The sequence below is a fragment of the Dermacentor andersoni genome, chromosome 5 (assembly GCF_023375885.2).
Source record: "Dermacentor andersoni chromosome 5, qqDerAnde1_hic_scaffold, whole genome shotgun sequence".
In the NCBI taxonomy this organism is placed as follows: Eukaryota; Metazoa; Arthropoda; class Arachnida; order Ixodida; family Ixodidae; genus Dermacentor; species Dermacentor andersoni.
In genome coordinates this window covers 130,402,712-130,429,585 of record NC_092818.1, presented here as the reverse complement: position 1 = coordinate 130,429,585, position 26,874 = coordinate 130,402,712, and the positions used below count along the sequence as shown (strand labels likewise).

At 45.3% G+C, this 26,874-nt stretch overlaps 1 protein-coding gene across 1 annotated transcript in view; it reads left to right on the top strand.

The window, feature by feature from the left end:
* Positions 1-294: 294 nt before the first annotated feature.
* The window catches only part of LOC126531163 (uncharacterized), a 127,806-nt gene continuing 101,226 nt past the window's right edge, over positions 295-26,874 (top strand). The window contains exon 1 of the mRNA XM_050178585.3: positions 295-449. Within this exon, the coding sequence (XP_050034542.1) occupies positions 395-449 (55 nt within the window). The 5' untranslated portion in view covers positions 295-394. The remainder of the gene's footprint in view (positions 450-26,874) is intronic.

Here is a 26,874-nt window from a genome sequence, read left to right as displayed (position 1 = left end):
ACGCCGTGAATCAAAATAATGTGTTTGACGGCAAAACCAGATCACCCGCGCCGACTCGGAAAGGGAGGGAGAGAGAGAGAGAGAAATGGTAGAAAGCGGGTTGCGCTTCGATGCCACGCCACTCGTCCGTCGCATTCCGTCGCGAGTCGGGACACCGAGGTTTTTTTCCTCCTCCGTGCCGAACCGGGGCTCGTGTACGCGCTACGCCTGCGTTCCGTGGAGCGCGCTGCGATCGCGCCAACGAGTCAAGCCCAGGGCCTCTCGCACGGCGCGCGTGCTTCGAGGGGGGCGCACACCGCCGGCTCGACCAGAGCCAAGTGGCGGCGCCCGCGGCGGTGGGCGCGAGCGCGGCGAGCGTCTTCGCTGCCCGGTCAGCGCCGCCGTCGACGCGTGCATGGATGGATGCGTACCCGTGCTGCTGGCGCTGTGGGCCTACGCCACGCTGTCCGGTGAGCCGCTATGCATACCTTTCGCTGGAATCTCTCGCTTTCTCTCGTCTCGCCAACAGACACGCTCTAGCGCGTATCTAGCTTTTTCTTTTATTCGAAGCAGTCGAGCGTGTCTCGCTTTCGCAGGACGCTAAGCACGTGTTCGTGTATATGGCCAGCATGACGCGTTTTTGCGCTTCCTCCCTTTCCCTTGAGTACGTGTGACACCGGCGTGTCCAAGGCCTCAGCACGACTTTACGGGGCTAGTGCAATTTACAAAGCTGGCTGCGCCGAGATTGCAATCGGAATGCCAGGTTGTCATGTGTGAGAAGTGCCCTGCTTTGTTTGTTCCTCTTCGATTCTCGAGGTACGCTGATCATCTGCGTGGGGGCAGGATTCGTGACTTCTTCGGTTCAAATTCGTTAGGACCTTATTGTCACTGGTCAGCGCTTACGTCGTGATGCCGTTAGATGCCACGTTTGGGCCGCAGAGTCCGCGCTTTTACGATCTGTTCCCGCGTAAGACACCGGTGCTTATTTTGAGAAATCGCAGCACAACGCGTGACCGAAAGCGGACGTGGCGATCGCGTGGTATCGCAAACACAACAAAAGCCTGCCAGTCAGCCTCGTGCGATTGTTGAAGGCCATTAAATAACCGTGTCATCGAGGCCTGCCGATTTGGCACGTCCAATTGTTCGCTTCTCTTGGAATCTCAGGGGGGCACGCGCTCCCCTCCTGTCTGGTCTATAGGACTGAATGGATTCAGCTTTCGGCAGCACGGTCACGTACTGTGGGTGAACGCGTCAGTGCTATCTGGTACCACGAGACCACCGCAACAGGTTTAGATGACTTCACGAGTTTCCTTTTTCATATCCGAAGCCGCGTTGCACTTGGCCCGCGTTTTGAACTGGTCCTGTTAAAAGGTAACGTAATTAATATATTGTTTCGTTCTCCGGTCTCCGTAGCATTATTACTCGGTCGACGCCTATCTAATAAAGCAATAAAAACAAGTCAAACATTATCTGTCAGGACTTCTTTAATTTTCTTTTGGAACGATAAATAGTTTCATCCACGCTTCCGTGCAAGCGTAGTCCAAACAATAGTCCAAACAATCCTAGTGCCAGCCATACCGCTTTGGCGTTTTCAGATGTTGCCCACGACGAGGGGAAAAGGGCCGAAGAGTCCGCCTGACATAAAAGAGGCGGTCAGAGAGAGCTCGTGGCTAAAAATAGTGCCGGCGTACTCTGGCTGCAGCAACGTCATCTACGAAGGCCGACGCTCTCACTACTAATCATGCTTTGGCAAAAAAAAAAATGGATCGTGATAAGCGCTGCCCGCTTTCCCCCATTGTCGTGTTCTGGCTCTCGGTATTCCCGCGCGTCGTGACGGCTCAAAGCGCGGAGTCCTTTTGCCATCTCTTGGGTCCTAGCGCCGCGTGAAAGTGCGCGTGCTCGCTATTCAAGCACCAGGTTATTCACCGAGGGTCCTATGGAATGAGAATTCGTGTCATGTCGAGTCGCTGTTGGCGCCACCGAAGAGGCCGCAGTAAAAGGCGCACATTCCGTGACGGAGAGCCTAGCTACCTCCCGTCATGTATCTGTCACTGACGGCAGCTTCTTTAGTCGCTATGGAAGAGTTCGAGCTCGAACCTTGCAAGGGATCGCTGAGCCAGTGTTTATGAATATTGTCACGTGGTAGTGACGATGAAGAAGGCAGGAAAACTTTGATTAACGAAACTAGCGTTTTATTGGGCGAACTTGTGCCCTCAAAAGCAGGCTACACTCAAAGAACGATAGCGGCGAATACACTCGGCGATCGTCGAAAATCTGATCAGCGGGTCAAGCGCGTCGGCTTTTATACAGCAGTCGTTCAATGTTCCAGACTGATCGCTGGGAACCGGGTGTCTTCCACAAAGTTCTACGCCATTCGCGTCACGCGATGAAATCAGATAACACAAGGTTCGGCGAAAACAGACAGCGGATAGAAGCATCGATAACATTCCAGAAACTTCCGAAACATGCAGGCGCGTTCCGCGCTGTGCGATAACATTTGTTAGGCGGCGAAACGTGGTCGCCCGATAAAGATAGGCAAGTGCACGTGTCAATATCATATATATAGGGGCAATGCCTATGCACAGATCCTCCACCTTAACTGACGTCTTCAGCAGACGCCGAAACGGGGTTCCATGAACGCAAAAACGGGAACCCGCGCCAATTTACAGCCTGAAATGTTGACGTTGGAGAACTGTCGCAGAAATTCAGGTATTCAGATGAATTCATACCGTGCTATCCTAAAGTAAGAAAAACAACAAAGAAACCACTGACTATAAATTCTTAGAACGTTCGCAGGTTCAACCGGAACCTGTCATGAATTATGACGGCAACATCTTTTGCAACGTGATAGATAATCTCTACTTATAATTCATTTACCATGTTGATAGGGCTTAACGTCGCAAGCAACATTGAGACTATGGGAGATGCCGTATAGTGAAGCGCTCCTAATAAAAAAAAATTCAGGAGATCATCACTTGACGTCAACGACGGCTCTCGAACTTGCAGCTTTGCGGGCAGGAATTAAATTGAACAATCAGGAAACGCCCAAGAAATGGTCCACCTTCGGCGATTGCAAGGCCGCCCTCCAGAGTTTGCTCTCTGCATTACGCCGTGGACCCCACGAACAACTTGTCGCAGACACGCGAGAAATTTACTATCGGATAGTTAAGAAAGGGCATGACATCGTAATTCAGTGGTTGCCAATCATTGTGAGATCCTTAGAAACGAACAAGCAGCCGTAGCCGCTCAATTCTCAGATATCAGTGCCGACTGTGTCGCTATCCCGATGTCAAGAACAGACGCAGCGGGAAAGCTCCGTGCGCTTGCTCACGAGCTTACATTGGCCCAATAGCATTCGGCGGACTTTAAAAACTTGCGCCTTTGTTCGCTGGATCATGATCTGAAGCTCATGAGTTACCACGACGGGAGATTACTCTCATTTGTCGCCTATGGCTTGGAGTAGCTGTTACCAAAGCGTACTCCTACCTTCGTGATGAGGTTCTTTCAATTAATTAATCCTGGCTGAGGCACTGCCTAAGCCATGACGTGACGAAGTCGTTCATTATCACACTGCAAGTCATTCAAATAACATACAGCAAAAAGAGGAACAGAAACTCTGCAGACGAATAAAACAAACACACACACATAAAAAGAATGAAGTCCCCAGGGAAAGTGTCAAAGTCAGAAAGGGCCTACAGTTTCATGGTCTGCAGGGGAGTTGCGAGATGAACACGAGGTGGCGACGGAGGCAGCCCTCGGAGTATAGAAGCGGTGCTAAAGACCGGCACTGTTGAAGAAAAATCCCGGTCACCCTCAGGCGAAAACCCGGCATCCAGTGATACAGCATAAGTTCGGTTGTGACAGTGAGAACAAGGGCAAGTGGCCTTGGCACGGTAGAGGTCTCGACGACGGATATCAAGTCAAATGGCTTCACCTCTGCTCTCGGTGCAGGAACTTCATTTTCCCGACGTCGCTCGGCATCTTCGTGCGTGCGATCATGAGAATGCGGTGACACGCCCCTGTAAGATCACCCTGGTCCAGTAGAAGACATGAAGCATGGGCCTGACGCCCGACGGCTTAACTCCTGCACCAGGAGCTTGTGATGATGATGATGATGAATCCTCAACAAATGGCACAAACCCACTGTGGGGGATAGGCCACGAACCGGGTGGTAATATGATTCAATAGATAAAATAAATTGGATAATAAATAACACAGGAAAAAAAATAATCCAAGATGCACAATAAAATGTGAATACATGAAATAAAGTATTGATCAATACTGTAGTAAGCCTTGCGGTGATAAGAATGGTTAAAAAAAAAAAAAGAAAGAAAGGTGGATGCACTTAAACTTGAGTAAGGTAAATTATGGATAATAATAGTAAAATTTAAAGTGTAAATTTGTGCCTTTACTTTTTGAATTTTCCAAACTAAAGTAAAGAGCAATCAGTTCTTGAAACTAATAACTGTTAACAAGGCATTCTTTTTGTGCCACATAGAAAATCATAAATGGCTAGGCATACGTTCCTGTGGCTATAGCCCAATACTGTTGCTCCAAGAGAGAGAATAGTAGTGCTGTTTAAAGGCAATCCTAAATTTTGAAGAGGGATTTCTAGACATAGTTTTCGTTGAACAGAAAATCGCCGACAAGATAATAAAAAATGATCTATAGATTCCGGTTCATTGCAGAGGTAGCATAGAGGTGATACCGCCAGACCACACCTGTGCAAGTAAAAGTTAAGTGTTGGAATACGGCAACGCAGCCTAGTAAAGGAAACTTCGAATTTACGGTTAGGACACCAATTCCGGTTCCAAGAATAATTTAGGTGCAAAAAATCTGTACATTTTGCCAATGACAGGGCTTTTTTGTCTTCGCGTTATTCCACGTCTCCCCCGACTTCTTCTTCCTCTCTCTCTGCTCGCTTTTCGTTGTTGTCCGAATTATTTCTTCAGCGCGCTCGTGCGACCGCTGCAGCGTCTCATTGTCGCCTTCGTATGGCTGACCCACCTCGATCACGGCACTCGGGCACTCGACACATCAAAACCTTATCGGAATGGCCACAAGTCTAGACTGTAGAGTTTTTGGGTGCAAAGAGACGATAGCACACCTCCTGTGAGATTGTCATCGTTTCAAAGCACAAAGAAAAGCCCTGAGCACCACTCCCGACAAGATTGACAACTGTCCCTTTACAGATGCCAGAATTCTTGCACCCTGCATGGTCCCAGCCGACGTCGACACGAGCTGCTTTAAAAGCGCTAGTGTACTTTTTCAAAGAAACGGGACTCATTGAAAAACTATAGAATGTGTGAACTGATGTTTTCCTTCTTTTTATTTTCTTGTTGTGTTATCTTTTCTTCCCTTACTCCATCCCCCTGTGTGATCTTTGGTATGGTGTTTTCTACAGTGTGTTTGAAGTCTATATACTCACTGATAGTACGCGCAGAAGCTTACGATCTAAAAAACAAGGTGTACTGTAGATATCGCCTACGCTAGTACCCTCATCCACCGCAGCCCGTCAAGCCCTAATTTCTGATAGCTTATAGCGAAGGCGCGTGCTGGCCAAAGCCTTACGCGTGCTTTCTCTCTCGCAGAAATCTCGTTGGTTCAGCCAAGCAGCCACAGTGCACCCAGCAGTCAGTGCGAACCGTAGGATGTATACGGTGCAAAGTTCAAGCACCAAACACCCTTGCCTAACACTAAACACCCGGTGACCCAAGTTGTCTGCTAGCTTTTGGCACAAAGTGTGGGCTGGCTGCTATCTTGCTGAGCAGACGATATGGTCCTCTGGGTATGTTGCTTAAGAGACAACTTGGGAACCTTTTTAAAGAACGATGTAAACCCACATTAAATCTAAAGACCCCCTGCAATTAAGGCCTACATCGGCGACTTCAATAGATCTGCTTGCTTACTTCTTGTTTACATTTCGGCCTATGTTAATGTATAGTGGGTACTGAAGACAGTGGAATACCAGTGTCAAACTGACGGCGTAACGAATACCATGTAGCCACCACACACTGAAGTCAATGGCTTGAAAAACGGGTGATGGCGATGCAGTGACGAGACGCTGACTCTTTGCGAAGACCGGTGGAGGTGGGCATAACAAAATTCCCATGTTGTCAATTCTGACCAATATACCCAATGGCACAAGCCTAATTGGAAATGGTTAATGGCTCAGGCTGTTTGTTCGACCGCATGCCCCGCCGTGTTCGATTGTCGGCCTCTTTTGTTTTCTTTATCTTTTTGACGTTTCTTGGTGTGTTCCACATTTCACGTTGCCAACAGTCCACAGTTGTCACTGTGGAAGCATGTCACGAATGCCTGTACTCGATAAACACATATACGCCCAATGGCCTAGTGAACATCACCTCACCCATGGCCTTGTGTCTACACTCTCGGCCAGAATGGATTCATTGATTGATTCAGGAGGTTTAACGTACAAGAAGCAACTCTGGGGCTATTAGATACGCCATAGTTTAGGACTCCCGAATAAATTTTATCCACTGGATTTCGTTAACGTGTCCCCGAATTTAAGCACACTCGAGCGTTTCTTTTTTTCCATTTCGACCCCATCGGAAGGCTGCCGCCGTAGCCGGGACACTTAATCTGGTTACGCTAACCTCTCTGCCTTTCACCTCTTGTTTTCCTTTCTTCTTTCCTTCATCTCCAGCATCTGGGATTCTTTGAGACTTACACAAACCAGGGTACACTGTAACGTTACTGCATCCAGCCCCCGCCGAAATGTGGCCGGGAGTCAAACTCGCGACCTCATGCATAGAAGCGAAACGCAGTACCTACTGAGCTACCATGCTGGGTTTCAAGCTGTAACAAAAGCAGAGGGAGCGAAAAAAATAAAAGAAATAAATAAAAAGAAATGTATGTAAATTCATGATGAGGATTTCGTTCGAAAACTGCTTTGCCAAACCTCAACTGATACTTTTCTTCTTTATTTTCGTTGAATTACATATAATTCAGGCACAGTTGTAATACAAACCGTATCAGCTTTGCGCAAAATATGGCTGCACTTCCGTTTAAACGTGAAATATTTACTACTAAAGTACTCAAACTAAAGAACATAGATTGTTTTGCTACGAGTTTTCTCCACTTGCCAGCCACTTCGGTTGATTCATTGATTGATTCAAGGGGTTTAACGTACAAAAAGCAACTCTGGGGCTACTATACACGCCATAGTTTAGGACTCCCGAATAAATTTCATCCCCTGGATTTCGTTAACGTGTCCCCGAATTTAAGCACACAAGAACTTTCTTTTTCTCCTTCATTTCGGTCCCATCGGAAGGCTGCCGCTGTAGCCGGGACTCAAGTTGGCAACCTAATGCTCCTCGGCAGAGCGAAGGCACTTGTGACTCACTTAAGTAACAGGGTGTCCACCTGAAGAATCACGCCTTTTGAGTCGCTGATGCTCACTGGCCATATTTTGGTAATGTTGACTTTCAGCCCACGTAGGACCCGTGTTGTGTTTGCCGGTGTTGATGTCTTGTTGCAGAGGCTTACTGGTCGGAGCTGATTCGTCAGTGTTGAGGGCGCATGACTGTGATATGCCACCAGGCTGATAATTATTTTCGACGTTTATGCCATAGCAACACTGACAAAGTTGCAGAAGATGACAGTGGTCTAGGAAGGAAGTGTAAATGCCCGTGTTCTTGACTTCAGTGCTTAAGCGATTTCTGTTAATTTGTTAGTAAAACGTAGATTCACATTGTATAGCTTCAACTGCACTTGGACAAACTCGCAACCCCGAGGGTTTACACGAAACGAAACCCATTAAACATACGACGAGGCGATTGAAGATATGCCATGCTAGGCACTTTCTTTGACGTTAACGCGGATAAATGGGCGGATTTACTTGACGCTCATGGCCAGAAAGACGGAATAGGAATCGTAGGCTAACGTTTATGTGAAAAGCGGAGAAAAAAATTCATAACACTTTTTGGAATAGCTCGAACTGAACGAAAATTACTTTTTTAAAGGTCGTGTAATATGATCCTTTGCTGCTGCTCTAGTTTCTTATGTGAAATGCCTCGAAGCTCCATTTTGCTCTTTAAGTCATTCGAACATGTGAGAATTTATTACATTTTTGAAACCGACAGAAACTACAAAGCAATCTAGAATGTGAAAGACAAGAATATACAACGTATCGTGGTTGCGTACAGACGCAACCAATGTAGCCAATGTAGCAACGCCTCTTCTCGGTGTCACAAGGGACCCTTACCTAGCTAAGGTGTCGGTAACTCTTGTCTCTGTCTTTTTTTTTTTGCGGGTTTCACCACGTTTGTCACTTTCAAATATTAATAAATGTAAAGATTGCCGTGCTCATAATGCAGTATTACGTTTGAGCAGCAGCATTATGATCATAATGCTCATAATGTTAAGGTAAGGGACCCTTACCTAGCTAGGGTGTCGTTAACTCTTGTCTCTGTCTTCCTTTTTTTTTTTTTTTTGCTGGTTTCACTACGTTTGCCACTTTCAAATAATAATGAATGTAAAGATTGCCATGCTCATAAAGCAGTATTACGTTTGAGCATCAGATATTTTGAATTGGGACGTACTTCCAGCTAGCTGCTTTGCTAGCTCTTTTTAGATAAACGCCGTTTTGCAGCACATACATTGGAATCTTGGTGCTGCTTGACGAAGTCTGTTTACTGGCCCTCTTCCACGTCAACCCTAATTCTTAGCTGAAGTGTGTGAGATAACAAAAAACTTACGTATATTGATTACGCACTAACAAATAAAAACGGTTGCTGAATCCCCTGTAGGGCCTCAGATGAGTCATAAAAAATTGCCAACCGTGCTGTACAATATACTATCGTGTTTAGGTGAGTAATAGTCCTGAATTAAGCAACATACGCAAGTAGCGTAAACGGCAAACATATACTGTGTAATACGAGTACTGTGTCCTTCACAACGTTCATATTTATTTGTATGCTGTCCAGAGTAGCGAGTGATTTATGTGCACAGCCAATTAACTCAGTGCTGGCTCAGAAATGTACAAAAAAAGAAAGATGGAGGCTTGCCGCGAGAAAAAAGGGAGAACAGGGATTAAGGGATTGTAAATTTGTGTTATGTGTAAATCTGTTTGTATTAATAACTTGCAAGCGCACCAAAAGTGTGAAACGTTTCGTGCAGTAATGTATAACCCACCGCGACGGTGTATAGTGGATTTGGCATTGCCCTTCTAAGCACGAGGTCATGGGATCAAGTGCCGGCCGCGGCTACCGCGCACTAGGATCAAAAACGCCCATGTACCGTGCAGAGGCACGTGAAAGCACTCCGGGTGGTCAAAATTAATCCGGAGTCTCCCACTACGGCATGCCTCATAATCATATCGGGATTTTGGCATGTAAAACACAGTAATCTTCTGTCAAGCCCTATAAATCAAGAAAATTAACCTCGTTGCACTTGAAGTATTAATGCGGCTGATAACTGCTAAAATGACGAAACTGAGAAAGCCACGCAACTACGTTCAAGAAATATTTCTTGAGGATACAGAAATGACTGACATACGAGCCTTTGAGCGCTTTGGCAAACTTATCTCGCAAGTATACAAGACATAAGAAAAACGATGTGCTCGGTGAAATAATAGATAGATAGATAGATAGATAGATAGATAGATAGATAGATAGATAGATAGATAGATAGATAGATAGATAGATAGATAGATAGATAGATAGATAGATAGATAGATAGATAGATAGATAGATAGATAGATAAATAGATAGATAGATAGATAGATAGATAGATAGATAGATAGATAGATAGATAGATAGATAGATAGATAGATAGATAGATAGATAGATAGTGAGAGAGAGAGAAATATTTGTATCCTGTTGCTTTTAGGTCCTGTAGTATTGCAATCGCTTCTCGCAGCTGGACAAAAATTTCTCGTTGCGTAATCTGCGCTGACAATCCGTCTTTCTTTGCATGTGTGTGCGTGGTTTAAATTAAATTCGGCGTCATTACGGGCTAAAACAGGATCTGTCAACATGACGCCAACCGCAGGGAAAGACTTCGGCTTAATTTTGACCGCCTGGGGTTCTTTCATCATCAGCCTGGTTACGCCCACTGCAGGGCAAAGGCCTCTCCCACACTTCTCTAACTACCCCGGTCATGTACTAATTGTGTCCATGTTGTCCCTGAAAGCTTCTTAATCTCATCCGCCCACCTAACTTTCTGCCGCCCCCTGCTACGCTTCTCTTCCCTTGGAATCCAGTCCGTAACCCTTAATGACCATCGGTTATCTTCCCTCCTCATTAAATGGCCCGCCCATGCCCATTTCTTTTTTTAACGCGCCCCTATGCGCAGTGCACGAACGCTTTCGCATTCCTCCTCGTGGAAATACGGCCTCCGCGGCAGGTATTAAAGCCGCCACCTCGAGATCACCAACGCAACAATATAGCCACTGAACTACCGCGGCTTGCCTGTGTGAGTGCGTATGTGTGTGCGTCCGTGTGTGTGTCTGCAAGCGCGTGTGCGTGTTTGTGCATGTGTTGCTGAAGCGCGCAACCGTCAAAGAGAAAGAGAGAAGGAAAGACAAGGTTAACTCTTAAACCTCGAAAGTGACGGCGCGCCTCATAAAGACGTGACGTGGCAGACAACGGCTTAGGGATCTGCAGCCGCAGCTCTGGATAAGCCACAACTACGATGTGCGCGAACAATGTCTACACGCCTGACCTACATGTTAGCACGCGTTCTAGTTTTATTTCAGGAAAATGCAGTTCGCCCGAACGCTACTCACTCTCGCTTACGCGCGTAAAAGCTGCCCTAAGCATAGAAACATTAAAGAAAGAAAGAAAAGCAGCGTAAAGAACTGAAACATGCACTGGCACTGACAAGGCCGAGAGGAAACCTTCGGCAGCAATAAACAGCGAAATAGTTGGCACCTTGGCCGGATACTCACACACTGTAGACAGCGAGGAATGAAGGACTGAAACGCCTAAGAAAACACGGGCCAGTGCAGTCGACCATACACGACAGAAAACAGGAGTAACGAAAAGAGGCAAGAGAAACGATGTGGCAGGGAAAGCAAAACACAAGGTCGAGAATGACGTTTTCCTGTCGCCTCGTTTCCCTCAAGAGTAACGCCTTACTGCGCGAACTTACAGGTTCACTGTTGGAGCTCTTCCTTTTTTTGTGTGTGTGCGTTTGCTTTAGATGTGTGTGGGAGAACCGGAAGCACGTTTAAGCGAAGGAAAAGGAATATTGCAAAAATCTACGCTTTGCGCAGGCGTTGTCGTTTTTCAAGGAGGTTAACGTGCCTGAAGAAAAAAAAAAAAGAAAGGAAAGGAACGTTGGGTTGGAGTGGGCATGTGAGGACGCCCCCACTTTCCCAGTGGTGAGCTCGCCGCCACTCGCGTCGTGCGAGTGCTGGGTGCGCTCAGCGATGAAGTCGCAATCTCCTGAGGCCATTTGTCGACCGTTCGCGACCACCTGCCGGTGCCAGAAAAGCGCGGGGTCCCTCGCGTTGTTCGGCGCGAGTCTCACTCATGCGTCACTATGTACACGCACTGCTGGTCTCTGGTGTTTCAGGAAGTCTACGGTCGGTTGCCCCGCTGAAAACCGTCGCCTCCTTGTTCGACTTTCTTAGCTTAGCTGTACACTTTTCTTGCTAAAGCTGCCCTACTGGCGGAGACGCAGTGAAAGTACGCAGAAGTCGCACGATTTTGTTAAGTGGGGCCTAACCAGCGGCTTGTCGGGATTTTTGAACTCAGCTCCGAGGCGTTTATAAGGCAGTGTCTCCAGAACGATGTCTAAACGGTGCAGTTGTTAAAACATATGACTCTTTTCGAAACAATAGTTAGAATGTATGCGACGAATTTTATTGCCGTATCAAATGGATGCGTGAGGCGCCAATTATTATCGTTATTAACAATATCACAGCGAAATATTACTTAACTTAAGCTTGACGTTTACTGCCCGACCCGCTCAGAGCAGCAGCTTACATTATACCGGCCCCGGTATATAGCAATCACAGCTTCATCGGTATACATTTCACTGTGAGTGTTGTGATATATCTAAACCGCAGGTATCCCACAAGACTTTCGCGTGTAGTTGCACGGTCGTGGTAGTTGTGTGTACATACGCTGGCTTTCGCCGCGCTTTGAGAAGCTCGGTTCCTGGGGACGATGTGGCGGAGGGTTTCGCAACGCTATGTCTAATTAGCACTCGACCCGCAGTTCCGAGCGGTACGGCCAGTTTTTCGCTGCCCGTTGCAGTTCAGGTTCCATGTGACCCAACATGTTTACTAAAATTAAGCCTGGCAATTGGAAGTTTAACGACGTCGTTCCGTAGCATTGCGATGTCTCTAACATAACCGCCACTTTGTCTGACCAGCTATTGACAACGTATCGCTTTCAACATGCATCGCGCGGTGTACTATAGTTTTGCTCCGGATTCGAGTCTTCATATGCCTCCCTCTCGTACTCCGTACACACGAAACCCTATACATCATCGTCAACCCCGGGCACCCATATTTCACGTCTTCTTTAATTTACGGTTCTTTGCAGGCAATTCAAGAGGCACCTAGGCAGTGGAGGGGATTCCTACACAAATAGATGTAAATAATAGCAGTGTACAAGAATGAAATATAAATACGAATAGAACTGAAGTAATGGAAAGTTCGCATGAGCACACCGTACTAAATTAAGAAAGAACGACCAGGCACGATCAATTACTTTGGTATCCAATTATTTTATATAATATGTGGAATTACAAAATGCATAGGTCGTCGGGCACATGCTTTCTCTCTCTCTCTTTTTTATTCTAAAGCATCAAATGACCCACTGAGCGATAAAACCAGCGTCTGTAGCAGCGAAACGGCACCTAAATGCCCGTTGGCTGTGGTACCACGTCACGTGCGCGCCTCGACAGAGCAGAGCGGGCGAAAGAGTACGCCTGCTGCCGCGCTGGAGCGCCACGTGTTGCATGAGGGGAGAGGGACGCCACGGCACCCTCGCTCTCTACCTGCCGTGGTTGCTTAGTGGCTTTGATGTTTCGCTGCACCCGTGTACTTAGATTGAAGTGCACGATAAAAAACCCCTATAGGGCCAAAACCCCAGGTGGTCAAACGGCTATTTTTAAATATTACTTAAAGCCTTCGTAGAAACACCTGGTATATTCGGTATCCAGGATACATACATGTCAGTACAGATGGTTCCAGTTCGACACATTCCTCAACTTCAGCATTTGTTGTAACAGGACTCAATATACAAGGATCATTTAGGGGTGCCTATAACGTAAATCTATTCCAGACTTTTCTATTTCATTTCTCCAATCAGCCCTCGCGATTGGTCAAAAACTTTTTTTGCACCAGCCCCACTTCCCCTGTCTGTCACGCGACGTCATGAAAACCGCGATAGCTCCCCATCTGAGATGACATGTACACACTGATTATACATGAATAAACCGAACAAAAGAAAGATAGTTATTTCTCATTCGTCGCCTTTTCGTCATTAGACCACGGCTATTGGTCAAAAGTTTTCAGGCTACATCCACTTCACCTGCCTGTCACACGACGTCACAAAACCACGAAAACTCACCCCGGCAAAGTAACGTGTACGCGTAAAGATGTATTAAAATGCGGAACAAAACTGATTTTTTTTTTTGAACAGACGCAGGCTGTCCCGTTCCGAAAGGAATAAAAAATGGCTGCCGCCAATCGCTCAGGCAATGGATACTCGCACTTGCCGGAGAGCATGCGTATATTTGCGTATAATAAAGCTTTCTGCGTGGACGTGTAACGTTTTCGAGCCCTTTCGGCACGTTTATGACCTCGCTGCCAACTCTTCCTTGCTGAGAATCCGTTTTAGCGGCATTCTTAACCTTCCGTTGCACGCCTCCGCGAATTTTGACCAGCCACCGCAACCCCAGTAAGGGAAAGCGGACCAATCGCAGACAGCGGTACCACCCTCTTTATCCGGTTACTTATTTTCAGTGCGGTGGCTCGGCCCCATCGAAACCCTCTCCACTTGAGCGTGCTCCTTGCCTCCTGACAGCCAATTACAAACAAAAAACCGGTCAATCTAGGCCATGTTATTCGTTTCGAAAGCAAAGAAAAGCAAGAAAAGCGTTTGGTTGGGCTGCTGCGGCAACGCTGCGGGTAATCACCCGATGCTTACGTTGGCGGTTACGCAAATTTGACACCAGGAGATTGGAACAAAAATACATTGGAATAGTTTTACGTTATGGGGCCCTAGGTTACCTCGTGCAACATTGTCAACAAGGGCTATAGTATTCGCTATCTTATGTGGGATAACATTTATAACTGCCGTAAGAGAGGCGCAAGAGTGGGCAGATTTCAGCGAATTTCAGATGGCACTCACGTCGCTTTGCAGCACGAAAATGAAACCATATAACAGTATTATAATTTATGAGTCCCTCAAAGAGCTCTAAAAGGCAAACCAAGCGCAGCACGAGACAGTATTTCAGTGGATACCGCGACATTTTTAATATCCTAAGCAACATAGCAGCCGATGCAGCAGCACGACAAGCATATTACAAAGATAGCAAGATTTCTCTCCCATTCGCCGGATGGGGAGTGCGCTGCATTTTAACAGCAACATTCCTCAAAATATGTCGAACGGCTTCGTACCTTTGCACGCTGATCATCTTCAAGAAAGAATTGAAACCATTACTCCATGGACGCTTTCTTTTTTTTTTATTGCCTGACTTTGACAAAGCGCAGCAATACACAAAACAAAAAAAATACAGGATACAATGACCACGTGGTATTGACATAATCAGCCTGGCAGGGGGCTGGCTTCGTCACATTAAAATTCATTTAGAGCCATCAAAGGCTCCACCTTCGACAGCCACTCGGGAGCATCGCCAGCGGCCTTCAAAATCTCAGCAAACTGATGCTGAGTTTCACGGAAATAAATTCGCGCAGGTCGTGGGTTGGGATCGCAGTAGTATCCTGCCATTGTGGAAAATCGCCAGGACCAGTTGGGTTAAGCACGGCGTTTTACTCCATGGACGCACGGACAAGCGGAACCAATGCAATGAGCAGCGATTACGCGTACGTGTTCGCAGAGTGTTACTGCCTTCTGCATTAAAGAGGTGTAGATTGCTCCTAAATTTAGGCCAATGAAGGAAGACAAAGCGTAATAAACGAAGCCACAAAAACTTCTTGTTGTTCAAGCACGAAGATTAGACAAATCAATGTACTGACCCTCATTCTCATGGTGGCTGAACGAACGCCGCGCCAGAATTCCCTGTAGTAGTTACCGTAGGAGAAAGTATGCAGACAGGGTCCGAAGGCAAGGCTAGGGAACGGCGTGTATCTGTTCTTTCCTGACTTAAGTTAGCGTCCTCTTGCTACGTATACTAGCGATTAAGATTAACCGTAATGTGCCACAAAGGATGCTGGGGCAAGCTCCGTCCCCAGAGTGCGCCAGGGGCAGGTTGTCGGCCAGCGTAACTACGACAGATGTTCATTTACGTAGACGTGCGTGACGGCTGCACGTTCGTGGCCGGTCTCCGAATGGCCAACGTGTACTTGACAATGACGCACATTAACAGGAAAAGAAAGAAAGAAAGAACGTGATCGATCGATACCGTCAATTAAGCGTGTACCGTAGCGGTTGCATTCATCGACATTATTTTTTTGTTGTGCATTTTAGCCTCCATTTCACGCAACAAATCAGTCGTACGTGTGCAGGTGGAAACTAGCTAAACCGCCATGCGAACCGTTATGTTCAGAGTAAGAATTATGTGGAACTCACTTAACCGGGCCACGCATTTTGCATAAGACGCTGTTAGATGCACACTGAGAAGGAATGCTAACTAAATTTATACTAGGATGGTATTCTCTAAAAAAAAAAACATAAATTTAAACGATTTTAGAAGCCTAGTTTAATTTGTTTGGCAGCAAATTGTTTAGTATTAGGGAAGAAAATAAAAACAAAGGTTTCATTTATATTTTGTATTTCACGTAAGCCCCGACACACGTAAGTCACACATAAGCGCCGATACGACAGTGTAAGAATTTCAATGTATTTTGTTGTATTTTTACTGTTTATTTTTGTCTTTGCGCAGAAAAAGTTTGAGAAACTTGACAACGGAATGTTCGGTTCCATTCGAGTGTAATGCAGGCCTTTTATCAAGAAACAGTCAACTAGAAGCAATGCTGTCAAAATTCATGGCGTCACGCCGAGATGCTGCGGATACACTTTAAGGGCTGGGCCGTCACCACCTGCTTTATTCATTAATTACTTTATTAATTTACTTATTGTGGATTATCAAGCCTATAGTCACACGGTTAAAGCGGTCATTTCGCTAATATATTTATGGCGCTGTAGGTTAATAATTGGATCATAATTTTTGAAGAAATTCACGCACTTTTCGGTATGATGTCCGGTCCTAACCTCTTTCTGGGCTTTGTAGTAGTCACCGCGTCTGTGCCACAGGGTGTCTGTTACAGTGGACGTTCGCATGAACGTTCACATTCATCAGAAGATGGGTTCTGCCGCGACTTCTATGTTCAATTTACGAACAGAGCAGCTGGTTCCGTAATCAGCAGCCTCGTATATTGTCGCTCATGGTGCTGAAATAAACGGTGTTGGTTAAGCTAAGACTATTCTTGTCCAGTTAATAAAACCGCGCCGGTGATATATTCGCCGCCGGCCAACGGTCAAAAATCCGCTAATGACGAAGGAATTGCGCTAGGTAATGGTTAAAGTGTGTATTTTGCTAACAGAGTCTGTAATAACGACCGAGTAAGGCTTGTTAAAGATTCCCGGAATCGGGAGAAGCTTAGCCATCTCTCTAACGAGAGATGATAGACTATTATTGGACATCGACCGCATCCGAACGCCGTTCCAAAGCGGACTTCGGTGGCTTCCGCTAAGATATCTCATTGGTCTAGGAGAGTCGTAGAGCACCAATCATGTACCATGAATCATCGTTACATTTGCTTCTAGAACACTGTTCTACGAGTAAGCTTTAGGGAATCCGGTGTATTTCCTCAGCGCTTCATTTACGAAATATTTCTTGCCATTCGCTATGACTAATACTACGCTTCCCTTTTAGCGTTTAATCGTCTTTATTTTCCACTTTTTCCTTGAAAGGGGCATGGGGAGGGGGGGGGGGGTGTTAGCACGACGTGGCTGTCATTTACCTGTCGGGATCTGCAATCCAGCTTACGTCGGCACTGATAATTGTAGACCATATGTTTTGCAGATGAAGCAGGCATTCTGCATTTAGGTTAAACACACAGGTGCTGAAAGTTTCGAGTATCGTCATTAATATGACAGCTATATCAAGCGTTGCGCGGTCCTTTTTTTCATCCCATGATGTCGAGACCTTGCCGCGCTGGCTGTGACTGGTTACGTGTGATGCCCTACGATCACGTTTGTTGTTCATCGTGTTGTTTCGTGCGCTCAAGCTGGATGTGAAAATTTATGTCTAGAGCGTGCGAGCGCTGTGCTACAAAGCGAAGACAAATGTCAATAACAGAGCAACTGCTAGGTTCCATATGTTGTCAGGGTGTCCTTCCTGCTTGCGCTGGTCACAAGCATTTATTGAAACCAGCCGGCAACTCGCAGATATCGATTTCTCTGTATCGCAGCGCGCCGACTCACCGCTGTCGACAGAATCATGTACGACCGTGTGTGCGACTATTTCTTGCGGATCTGATTATTGTTTTGGCAACTACCTGACCGACCTAGTTACAATAGCTCTAAGCTTTGTGTTACAAGCTCGCTGTTAGTAATGGGCCATAACAACATATGATGCATTCCGTTGTGCGCTACCTCGGTATATCTCTGAGTGCACACTTTTTTTTTTACTGTATAACTGTTATGGCCACTGAGAATAGTCGGACGATTGTGTCATAGCCCCTGTAATGTCGTCATCAGGTTATCACAGGGTTCTAAACTACAAAACTACGTAGCTAATGAACAGCAGTCGAGGAAGGGGTGTCGCTGGAGTGAACATTTTGACTTGGGGACTCATTTTCCTCAAGCCACCTTCGTCAATCCCCTCAACAAAATTTTGTCTCCGGAGACATCCCTTGTTTGACCATGATGATGACTTCAAGTTTCCATATTCATGTGTGTCTTGTCATTATGTGGCAGCTTTCACTGTAGCTGGACTACAAATTGGCACAAATCTTTTTCCTTTTCCTTTGAAGCTAAAATTTTCTAAAGAATTGACGTTTTAGTTAAATATATGAGCAAAGAAACGTTGCATATTATTTTTTTTGTTGGAACTGTACTTTTAACATTAGCCCGTAATCAGTTGGGGTGTGCTCTCTAATAATCTTATTGTGCTCGTTCGCACTTTAGATGCTCTCTTAATTTCCCACTGGTGTTTCGCCCAACGTGACCTTGTTATTGCTGCGGATTATTTCTCATTGTACTCAGCTACATATATATTGAGCTTTTGTGGTAGTCCAATCAGTCGCGGATGGGCGTAACTATGAATTCTTCGCACAGCGCTAATAATTTCACTTCTCGGAAGCTGCACTCTGTTATCCCCTCAACTACGTGTTGAAGAGCTGCTTTCAGTTAATGCTTTATTTCTTTGTTTGGCCCATTTAACAGAGGAATTGAAGTTTGGATCAAACTTTACGAAGCGGAGCCAAAATGATTTTCCGGGGCTTTTAACGCCGAAGAAGCAACAAGCTTCGCGGCTATAATATTTGAGCATATCTTTAAGCACGCTTGGACTGTCTCGCGTTACAGCTTATGCCTCGACCGCGGCATTGGCGCCTACTCAATGCTTCTAGTCTTTCTGGGTACCTCGTGCCAAAAATGGTCACTGCAGTGGCATGCTGTTGTGATACGCTGCATGTTAGATCAATAAGTGGCTGGCTGGCCAGGTTGTACTTTTGATCTTTCTTGTCTTTAGTTTTACTTGCAATAACAAGCTGTAGTTAATGCACTGGTTCGCGAAACCTCTTATCTGCCCCCCCCCACCCCTTTTTTGTTTTTGTTTATGGTACGAATGAGATGTTCTGGCGTCTAATTGGCGCCTGCTACTCATTTTCAGATAGACATATGGGAGAAATATAAAAAAAATGAATTAATGTAAACGCATTAAAAATAAAGTCAACTCCAAATCACAATTACACGAAGTCCAGACACATAAGTACACTTATGCCACACTAAAACTGAAAGTCAACCCAAACACAGCAACGCAAAGTTCAATGTTCATACATATATATCTGAGATTTACGCTCAGATGGAGTTTAGTTCAAGTTAGGCTTAATGACTACACTGTTTCGTGTCAATCTTGACTGAAGCCTCTTGTGTTTAATATGTCCATATAATCACGCAAAAAGTACCCAAAAGTATCACTCATGAAAGGCCGATCATGCTGATAACGTAGACGTAGCGATGCCAGGTTTACTGGCAAAACGCGGAAAGGAAACGAATTGGAATGGAATCGCTACGTTATCCCTGCCTTGAACTTGCAATCACGGTTGATTTCAGTCGCGGCTTTATGCGACGAGCCTTGTATTTTTGTTTCATTTATGGCCAACTATATTATATTACTGTCGCCCCCCTCCCTCCCTCCTTTTTCCCTTCTGATACTGCGTACCAATGACTGTCGTCTACGCTGCTGTAGCACAGTGCAGATACGCGTTTCCCCGAAGCCCAGGTCGCCATCGACACAGGAGGGCGAGACAGGCGTAAATGCGATAAACGATGCGAGTCTTGCCTATAGTAGCAGAATGGGCGGCTGCAAGATGTCGTTAAGTGCAGGCGACGTGGAAACCACCATCTGAGATCCCCTGTTACCGATGGGGGACATATCCTCTTTAACCCCTTTCTCTGTTTTTCCTTTTTCTTCGTTTTATTACGCTGGTTAAGACGTGCGTAACGCCTTGCCGCTGCCCAAACTTCCCCATAGTTCTCGTAAAGAAACAGCAGAAAAAACAGCTAAGAAGCCAGCGCCACGTGATCGACGAGCCATCATTGTTGGTGACCGCTATACAGTGGTTACGCGAAGCGAGCGACGTGATAGCCTGATCCCCTGTCAGGGAAAGTCCAGGATTTTCGGCCTATACTTATACTGCGGTTTCTTCTAAGGAAGCAAGATGGGGCTCGAAGTTGTCCACCTCGAATGCTGCTGCTTAAGCTCTACAGCTTAGATTTGTTTTGTGTGATCGCTTTCTTTACTTTTTGACAGATCAGCCTCGTTTTGCTACAGTGTTACAGTGTATACGGATGCTCATCCATCATTCGTTTCTTGTATACGTCTTTGTTTCTAACTAGGGACGTTCCAGCAGCAAAATTTTCGAATATAACAAAATACGAACATTTCAGAAAAATGACATCTGATTGTCGAATAAAATATAGAATATTTTTTTTTAATTTTTAATCAGCGTAATGTGAATATAACAGGGAGTCCATGCGGTAACAAAATCAGAGTTTGTGAACATTATTCAATACATGTATGTTACACTGCTTGCAATTGAAAGTACTAACAGTTCAGGAGCTTGTCAATGAGGTACTACTGCTTTCAGTTATCTACTTGCTTTCAGTCACACTAATGAAATAACGGAATAGCATGTCACCAGAAAACCTATGATGTTCTGTTCGTTGACGGAAAGAAGTGTGATATTGCAGCATCGCGTATTGTTTAAAAAAAATGCAGATATACTGAGGCTGGCTAAAAACTAAACAAAGGCCACAAATTTGTATGTGGGCCATCTAAAAGCCACCAATGTTTGCTAAATTATTAGAAATGACTGAACAGAAATTATGTTTCCAGTGCGCTCACTCAGAAGCTGGTGCCTTAGCGCAGCACACTCCTGCAGCACATTTATTCGGGACAGTCCTAATTTGCATTGATCTTTCTCGCTTGAGACTCCGGTAAGGGTTGTTATCCCCAGGTATGCGAAAACAACAACAACAAATGTTCGACAACTTCGAATTACGAGTTCTCCAATCGAACACGAACGGAATTGCAAACACTATACGATCTATATTAAAAATTTCGAATATCCACACATCTCTATTGTTCGCGTATTTATTTCGTAACTGCGTACCTTTCATGTCTAAGGTACCGTGCGTCAACATTTTCTGTCTGTCCTTTTTTGTTTTTGTTTTTGCTTGCTGGGCATGACAATGCATTGCCGCGTCTGCTGCAAACGTTCATCAGCCATATCGCAGTAATATTATTGATTCGAAGGAAATACTTCCACAAAACGTTTTACAGCGGAGCCTGCACTTACTCGTTACATAAACACCCCGCTATTGGTATTTTTTTTTAAGCGAAAGCTCCTCCGTTCTCTCCACCAGCCCAGCAGCACTCTGATTATAGCCGCGCCCATTAATATAGAAAGAATAACTCAAGCGGCTCTGAAATCTTTGCGTGACTGCTGTATGATTTCTACCGGCCTTGCAGTAAGAGGAACTGACAGCCTAATGAAATTTCTGTTTATTAACTCCACTAAATGTTAAGCGCACAGAAAAAGAAAGAAGAAAAAAGAAAAGAAGCCCAGAGCTGCAATAGTACGGAAAGTGGTAACTTAAGCGAAGCAGCTCCGCCGGACGTTCCAGACGAGGAAAAATAAGTGTAAAACAAATCATGATCAGTGCGTGCCACTGGTAGTCACGTTTATTCCTATATAAGCCTAGAAATTATGCGTTAGGGAAAAAGGAACAGAAAAAAAAATGATCCATCCAAATTATACGTATATAAATCGTATTATAAGAAGCCAACGGGAGAAGACGCCAAGGACCACACAGGGGAGATTACTTTTACTTAATAATTGAAATAAAGAAATAATGAAATAATGGAAATGAAAGTGTATGAAAAAACAGCTGTCCGCAGGTGAGTGTCATTCTTTTGTGTGTGTCGGCCAACGCCAACCCTCACAAACCGCGCTGGCTAATAGTCCCAGGGTCAGTTTTTGTAGTTAAGCATAGATACCCCATGAAGAGGATGGGAAAACGGCGCCGCGGTAGCTCAGCTGGTAAGAGCATCGCGCACGTAATGCGAAGACGTGGGCTCGTATCCCATCTGCGGCCTGTTGTCTTTTCATTCACTTTCATTTATATTCATTTTTATCATTTATTTAATTCAGTTAGTAAGTACAAGTAATTTCCCCTATGCTGTCCTTGGTGTCTTTGCTTGCTGGCTACTCATGACACCATTAACAAAAATCGGGCCACTCGGTTCCTATATTTCACTGGCGTTTCGGTTGGTAGACCAGCCTTTGTAAAACAACGGGATTACAACGGGCAACGGGATTAAACAGGCCCATTGAACGGGACGAAAATAGTTGACGTAAGTGATTTGGAAAGAAGTGCCAAATAACTTCGCGTCTTTGTTGTTTCAGTGTGCCTTAACCTACTTGCTTATGTCGCACACTGCAAAAGTACGGCGAGGCGGTCTAGTCTGATATGGACATGTCTTGAGTGCCAATGTCCGGTGTACAACAGAAAGATAAAAGGGGATTCTGCAGCAGCTGAATAATTTGGTGCTTCTAATGCGTTCGGCCGTTTGGGTCTCACGTAAGCTAGGACAAAGTGTTTGCGAATCGTTCTCCTATAGCGCGCGAAGTAGAGGCAAGAAGCCTTCACAGAGATGTCCTCAAGTGAATCGCGGGGGAAACACGTCACGTTTCGGATAACTCGAAGTGGGTGGACAGATAAGTGCGCGACTTCTCTTCGGCTGCGGTGTAAGGCTAAACGGATCATAGACTGTAGGGGTAACCCGAAAGAGTTACACGAAGAACTAAGGGCGAACTTTTTTTGTCTATGGAATGGCTAACGACAATTTATGCCGCTCTGTTGGCAACATCTTAAGAAGAACTTGTGGTGCATCTGCGATGACACAGGAGTGCACAAAAAATACCGCAGTTGTATAAAAGAACTCCGTAGGACTGATTTGCACTGCCTTGTTCTTAAATATGTTGTAAGCGAAGACACCACTACATGGTTTGCCAATACAGAAAAGTGGTGTGATACACCAGGAGCACAAAATAAGAAAGCTATACCAATGAGACTAGCGGTCATTTGAAAGCAAGAAAAACCTTTGGGAACTGAAATGTTTCATGCTTCAGTTTTTTCTGCAAACCTTTATGCTCCTAGCAGCCTTCCAAGAACTGGTTCATTAAATTTTGTTCATACTCCCTCTTCTATCGCTTTTCGTTGCCTGAGTTACTATCTTAGCTTTATGCTTAGCTTATCTGTCTTAAGGAATCAATACTTTCCCACCTAAGATTATTTCTGATAACAATATAGGGCGGAACAAACATCAAATCTACCAAAACTTGTCTCCTAGCTGTCACGCTAGCCACGTTCAGATCATGCGCTGCTCAGATCTCTTTCTGTATTGTTCTAAAAGCTCATAGTGCTACCGATGCCGTTTTTCTTGTCGGTAGAGTCGTTCCGAAGTTGAAAGTTGCACTCGTCTCAAAAATAAGAGAATGCCTTAAGGGATTTCAGCATATCTTGGAGGTATTCTGCAGGAGTCCACCTAGTAGACTGTCCATTTTGGCCGCTGCTGATTGGCTAGGGCAGCTCGTCTCCTCCTCGCTCGTACAGCTGCATCCAATCAGCAGCGGGCGAAATGCACCGTCCCTTAGGTGGGCCCCCCCCCCCCCCCCCCCCCCTGTACCCTCTTACTTGGTATTCGATATACGCCCTCGTTTAAACGATATCAGGCCGAGAAAGTGAGAATGAAATGATGTAGGTAACCACCGGTGCTTTTTTTAACACCCGGTGACGTTTAAGCGGACTTCAGCTGGAAATACTGCTTTTAGAAATGGTTAACCAAGAGTAGCCCGTTTCCGTAGGCAGCCAGTTGTAAAGTCGGAAACGCGAGCGTCAATGATCGTGCCTTGCGTACATGAATCAAAGAAAATATCCAGGATATTTCTACGAAATATATTAGAAATACTTTTTGCAACAAAAGCCTTTACAGAAGGCACCTATGAAAGGATTACTTGCCCCTAAATGGAAAGAATAAGTTCGGTTATAGTTTCCGAGCGTTGTCAGCACTTGACAGCCATTTTACGGTGATAAATTCTTGAACACTTCATCTTACTGAATAACAGGCATGTAGATACGAACACAAGGAACGAAAAAAAAAAAAACAAATCATGGGTCCCTATACCAACTTGCTCGACTTTCGTTAGGTATATGCTTTATTACTGTGTTTTTGATTGTAGGCCATAGATTAAAGTTTGTGCGCTTTCGTCTTGTTCACGAAAAAGAAAAAGAAACTGAAGTACAAACTGTGTTGCATTTCAATTCCACCGTGAGCGCCTCCCATTTCTTTTTCACCACTTACAGTTCTTGAGGCATGCATGTGCGTTCCTTGAGATTGCATTTTGTTTCGTGACTGGTTTATCCTTTGTTCCTGTTTTTACTCGCGAACTGGTGTCAGAAACTTACAGTCCTCTCGTAATTTTATTTGCTGGTGGCTCGCCGCCATTTCTTTACAAAGCAATTCTTCCTGCGAGAGCTTTCCAGCGCAGCAGCCTCAATGCATGCCCCTTGCAGCCTCAAACCGGTCGAGCGTGCGGTTAGACAACTTCAAAACTATAGTTAACGTTTTAATTTCTAACACAGTTTGCTTCGCTTGCTTATGCTAACCAATAATGAACTTACAATGCCGAGACCAATCACTCAGCTTCGTAAATATAGAAACAAACATGGTTTGCCTTGAGGCTTCTCTGACCCCATTTGAGTGCCAGACTATATAGACATCCTACGCCTAACTTAGTGCATGTGAAAGTGCGGTATAGACTTATGTTTTCTCTCTCTCTCTCTTTCACTCCCCGTTCCCCTCCCCACGTGTAGGGTAGCAAACTGGACTCAGTTTGGTTAACTTCCCTGCCTTTCCTTCTTCCCTTCTCTCTCTCTCAGACCCCACATGGCATATATACGCGTCTCGCCCCATTCAGGTCAGAATACGAGTCCACATGCAACGAAGCTGACTTAAATAACTTAACGCATCATTACATAACCGACATACGCGGTTACAAATCCAAGAAAAATTGTTTTTGTTGAGTTCGTGTAAACAGCAACATGTAGAAGTGTTATAGATGTAGAAGTATCGAAGCCGTAATGTAGAAGTAAAGCAAGTAAAATTAAGGTATTGCTTTTCATATGACCTTGTAAACAGCATTCAGCATCGCGTTGCAGTTTATGTGCAGCATTATCTTTCTTTTGCCCAAAGTGGAAATGCAAAAGTAGCGATTGATATATCGGCAATGGCAGGGCTGTAATTGGAAAGCAATTATCCATACGGTAACGCTGCCAGAGAATGGGGGCTACAGCTCACGATCACTTAATTATACTTTATGTTGCACTGTCGTTAAATTACAAGCCTCTTGGCAGCTTACAGGAACATTAAAAAGGAAGGTTACAGGTTTAACTTAACACGCGCTGATTATAATTAAAGGACACTTCATAGAAAACTGCTCATAGAGGTACGGTGGAGAGAACCGACCGTAACACTGGTATTGTGAAACTGAAATGAGGCGGGGGTGCTGGCATACCACCTGACGAGCGGTTAATAGCCACTGACGCAATTTGCCGAAACCACGAATAGCGGTACAGCTGAGCTCAGCAAGGAAGCGCAATGAAGGGCTGAGCATCAAATATTTTTACTGGCTGCCATTGACGACAGGAGAATGGTGGAGTGCACGCGGTTATACCCGATAATAGCCCATCCGAACGGTGGGGCCTCTTGGGCGATGTTGTGCGGAGCTTGTTTTTAAATCGAACGCTATTGGCGGGTTGTTTTCCTTGAACGGGCTCTGCCAACAAACACACTAGCGCGAAATCTCACGGTCAGCACAGCCCTATTTTAAGCGGGAATACGTGCTCTACCCAAGTTTTGTTATCGAGGAGCTGCCAATGCCCGAGGATGCCGCACTGCGTTGAAGCATAAATCGAACTTTCATGCGCATAGAGAGAGATACTCATTTGCATGAAGAAAACATGTCACTAATATGAGTAGGTTGTTTTAATGCTGTTGACTGAGCGTTATGAGAGGTTAGGTTCAAATTGTGCTTAAGAGGCTTCGTTCCTTCCTGCAAGTGCATTACCGCGAGAATCGTTATAAACTAAACACTCGATGTAATGTATTCATCCTTAAGTGAAAGGAGTAAGAAACTGAACAGATATCGCAGTTGGTTGTACTGATTTCGTACAAGTATATAATCGAATTTAGTTTAGCACGTGTTACGTGCCAGAGCCGCACTAATTCTATGGACGCCGTAGTGAAGAGCTTCTGTTTAATTTCGACCACCTGGAGTCTGGCAACCTAGGACATGATCGAAATTCAGCCCCAGTAGAATTGGACCTCAGACCTCGTGCGCCAGAAACTCATCTGAAGCGCACGTGTCGTAAACTTTTTTCGTTACGCCCCACTTCTGTCGCGCAGTGAGTAGACGGTTTTGGCCTTGTATTCCCTTTTTAATTTCCACAGCCTTCAAGTATACTTCCTACAGGATTGCGAACCCCTTAGTTGATTTTGAGTCGACGACGCTCGGATACGGCTGCCTTTATCTAAGTTTCGTGCTCCTGCCTCTGAAACTGTTTAAAACGGGGCTCGGAATCATTTCTGAAGTGCAGCGCGCTGGTTCGCAAAGAGGAACTGTGCAGCGTAAGCATATTTGAAGAAAATGCATGTCGCAAGCCAGTGCATCGCAAGCTGTGGGAAAGGAAGAAGCTACGCGCTATAGTTTACACCAAAGTACGTAGTATAGGCAACAGGGTTCGTATATACAAAACAAAAATACAAAGAAATGGACTCGCCATGCCGGCCCTGCGAAAGGGGATGTCCAGCGAAGCTGTTCAAACGACCACGACAACTGCTGAGGAGAGTATGCAATCCTTTATTGCTCATTTCCTCCTCCGGTGCATTATTAAGCCAAGGGAGAATGTGGACCTGCATGCGGGCTTCGCCTGTGCT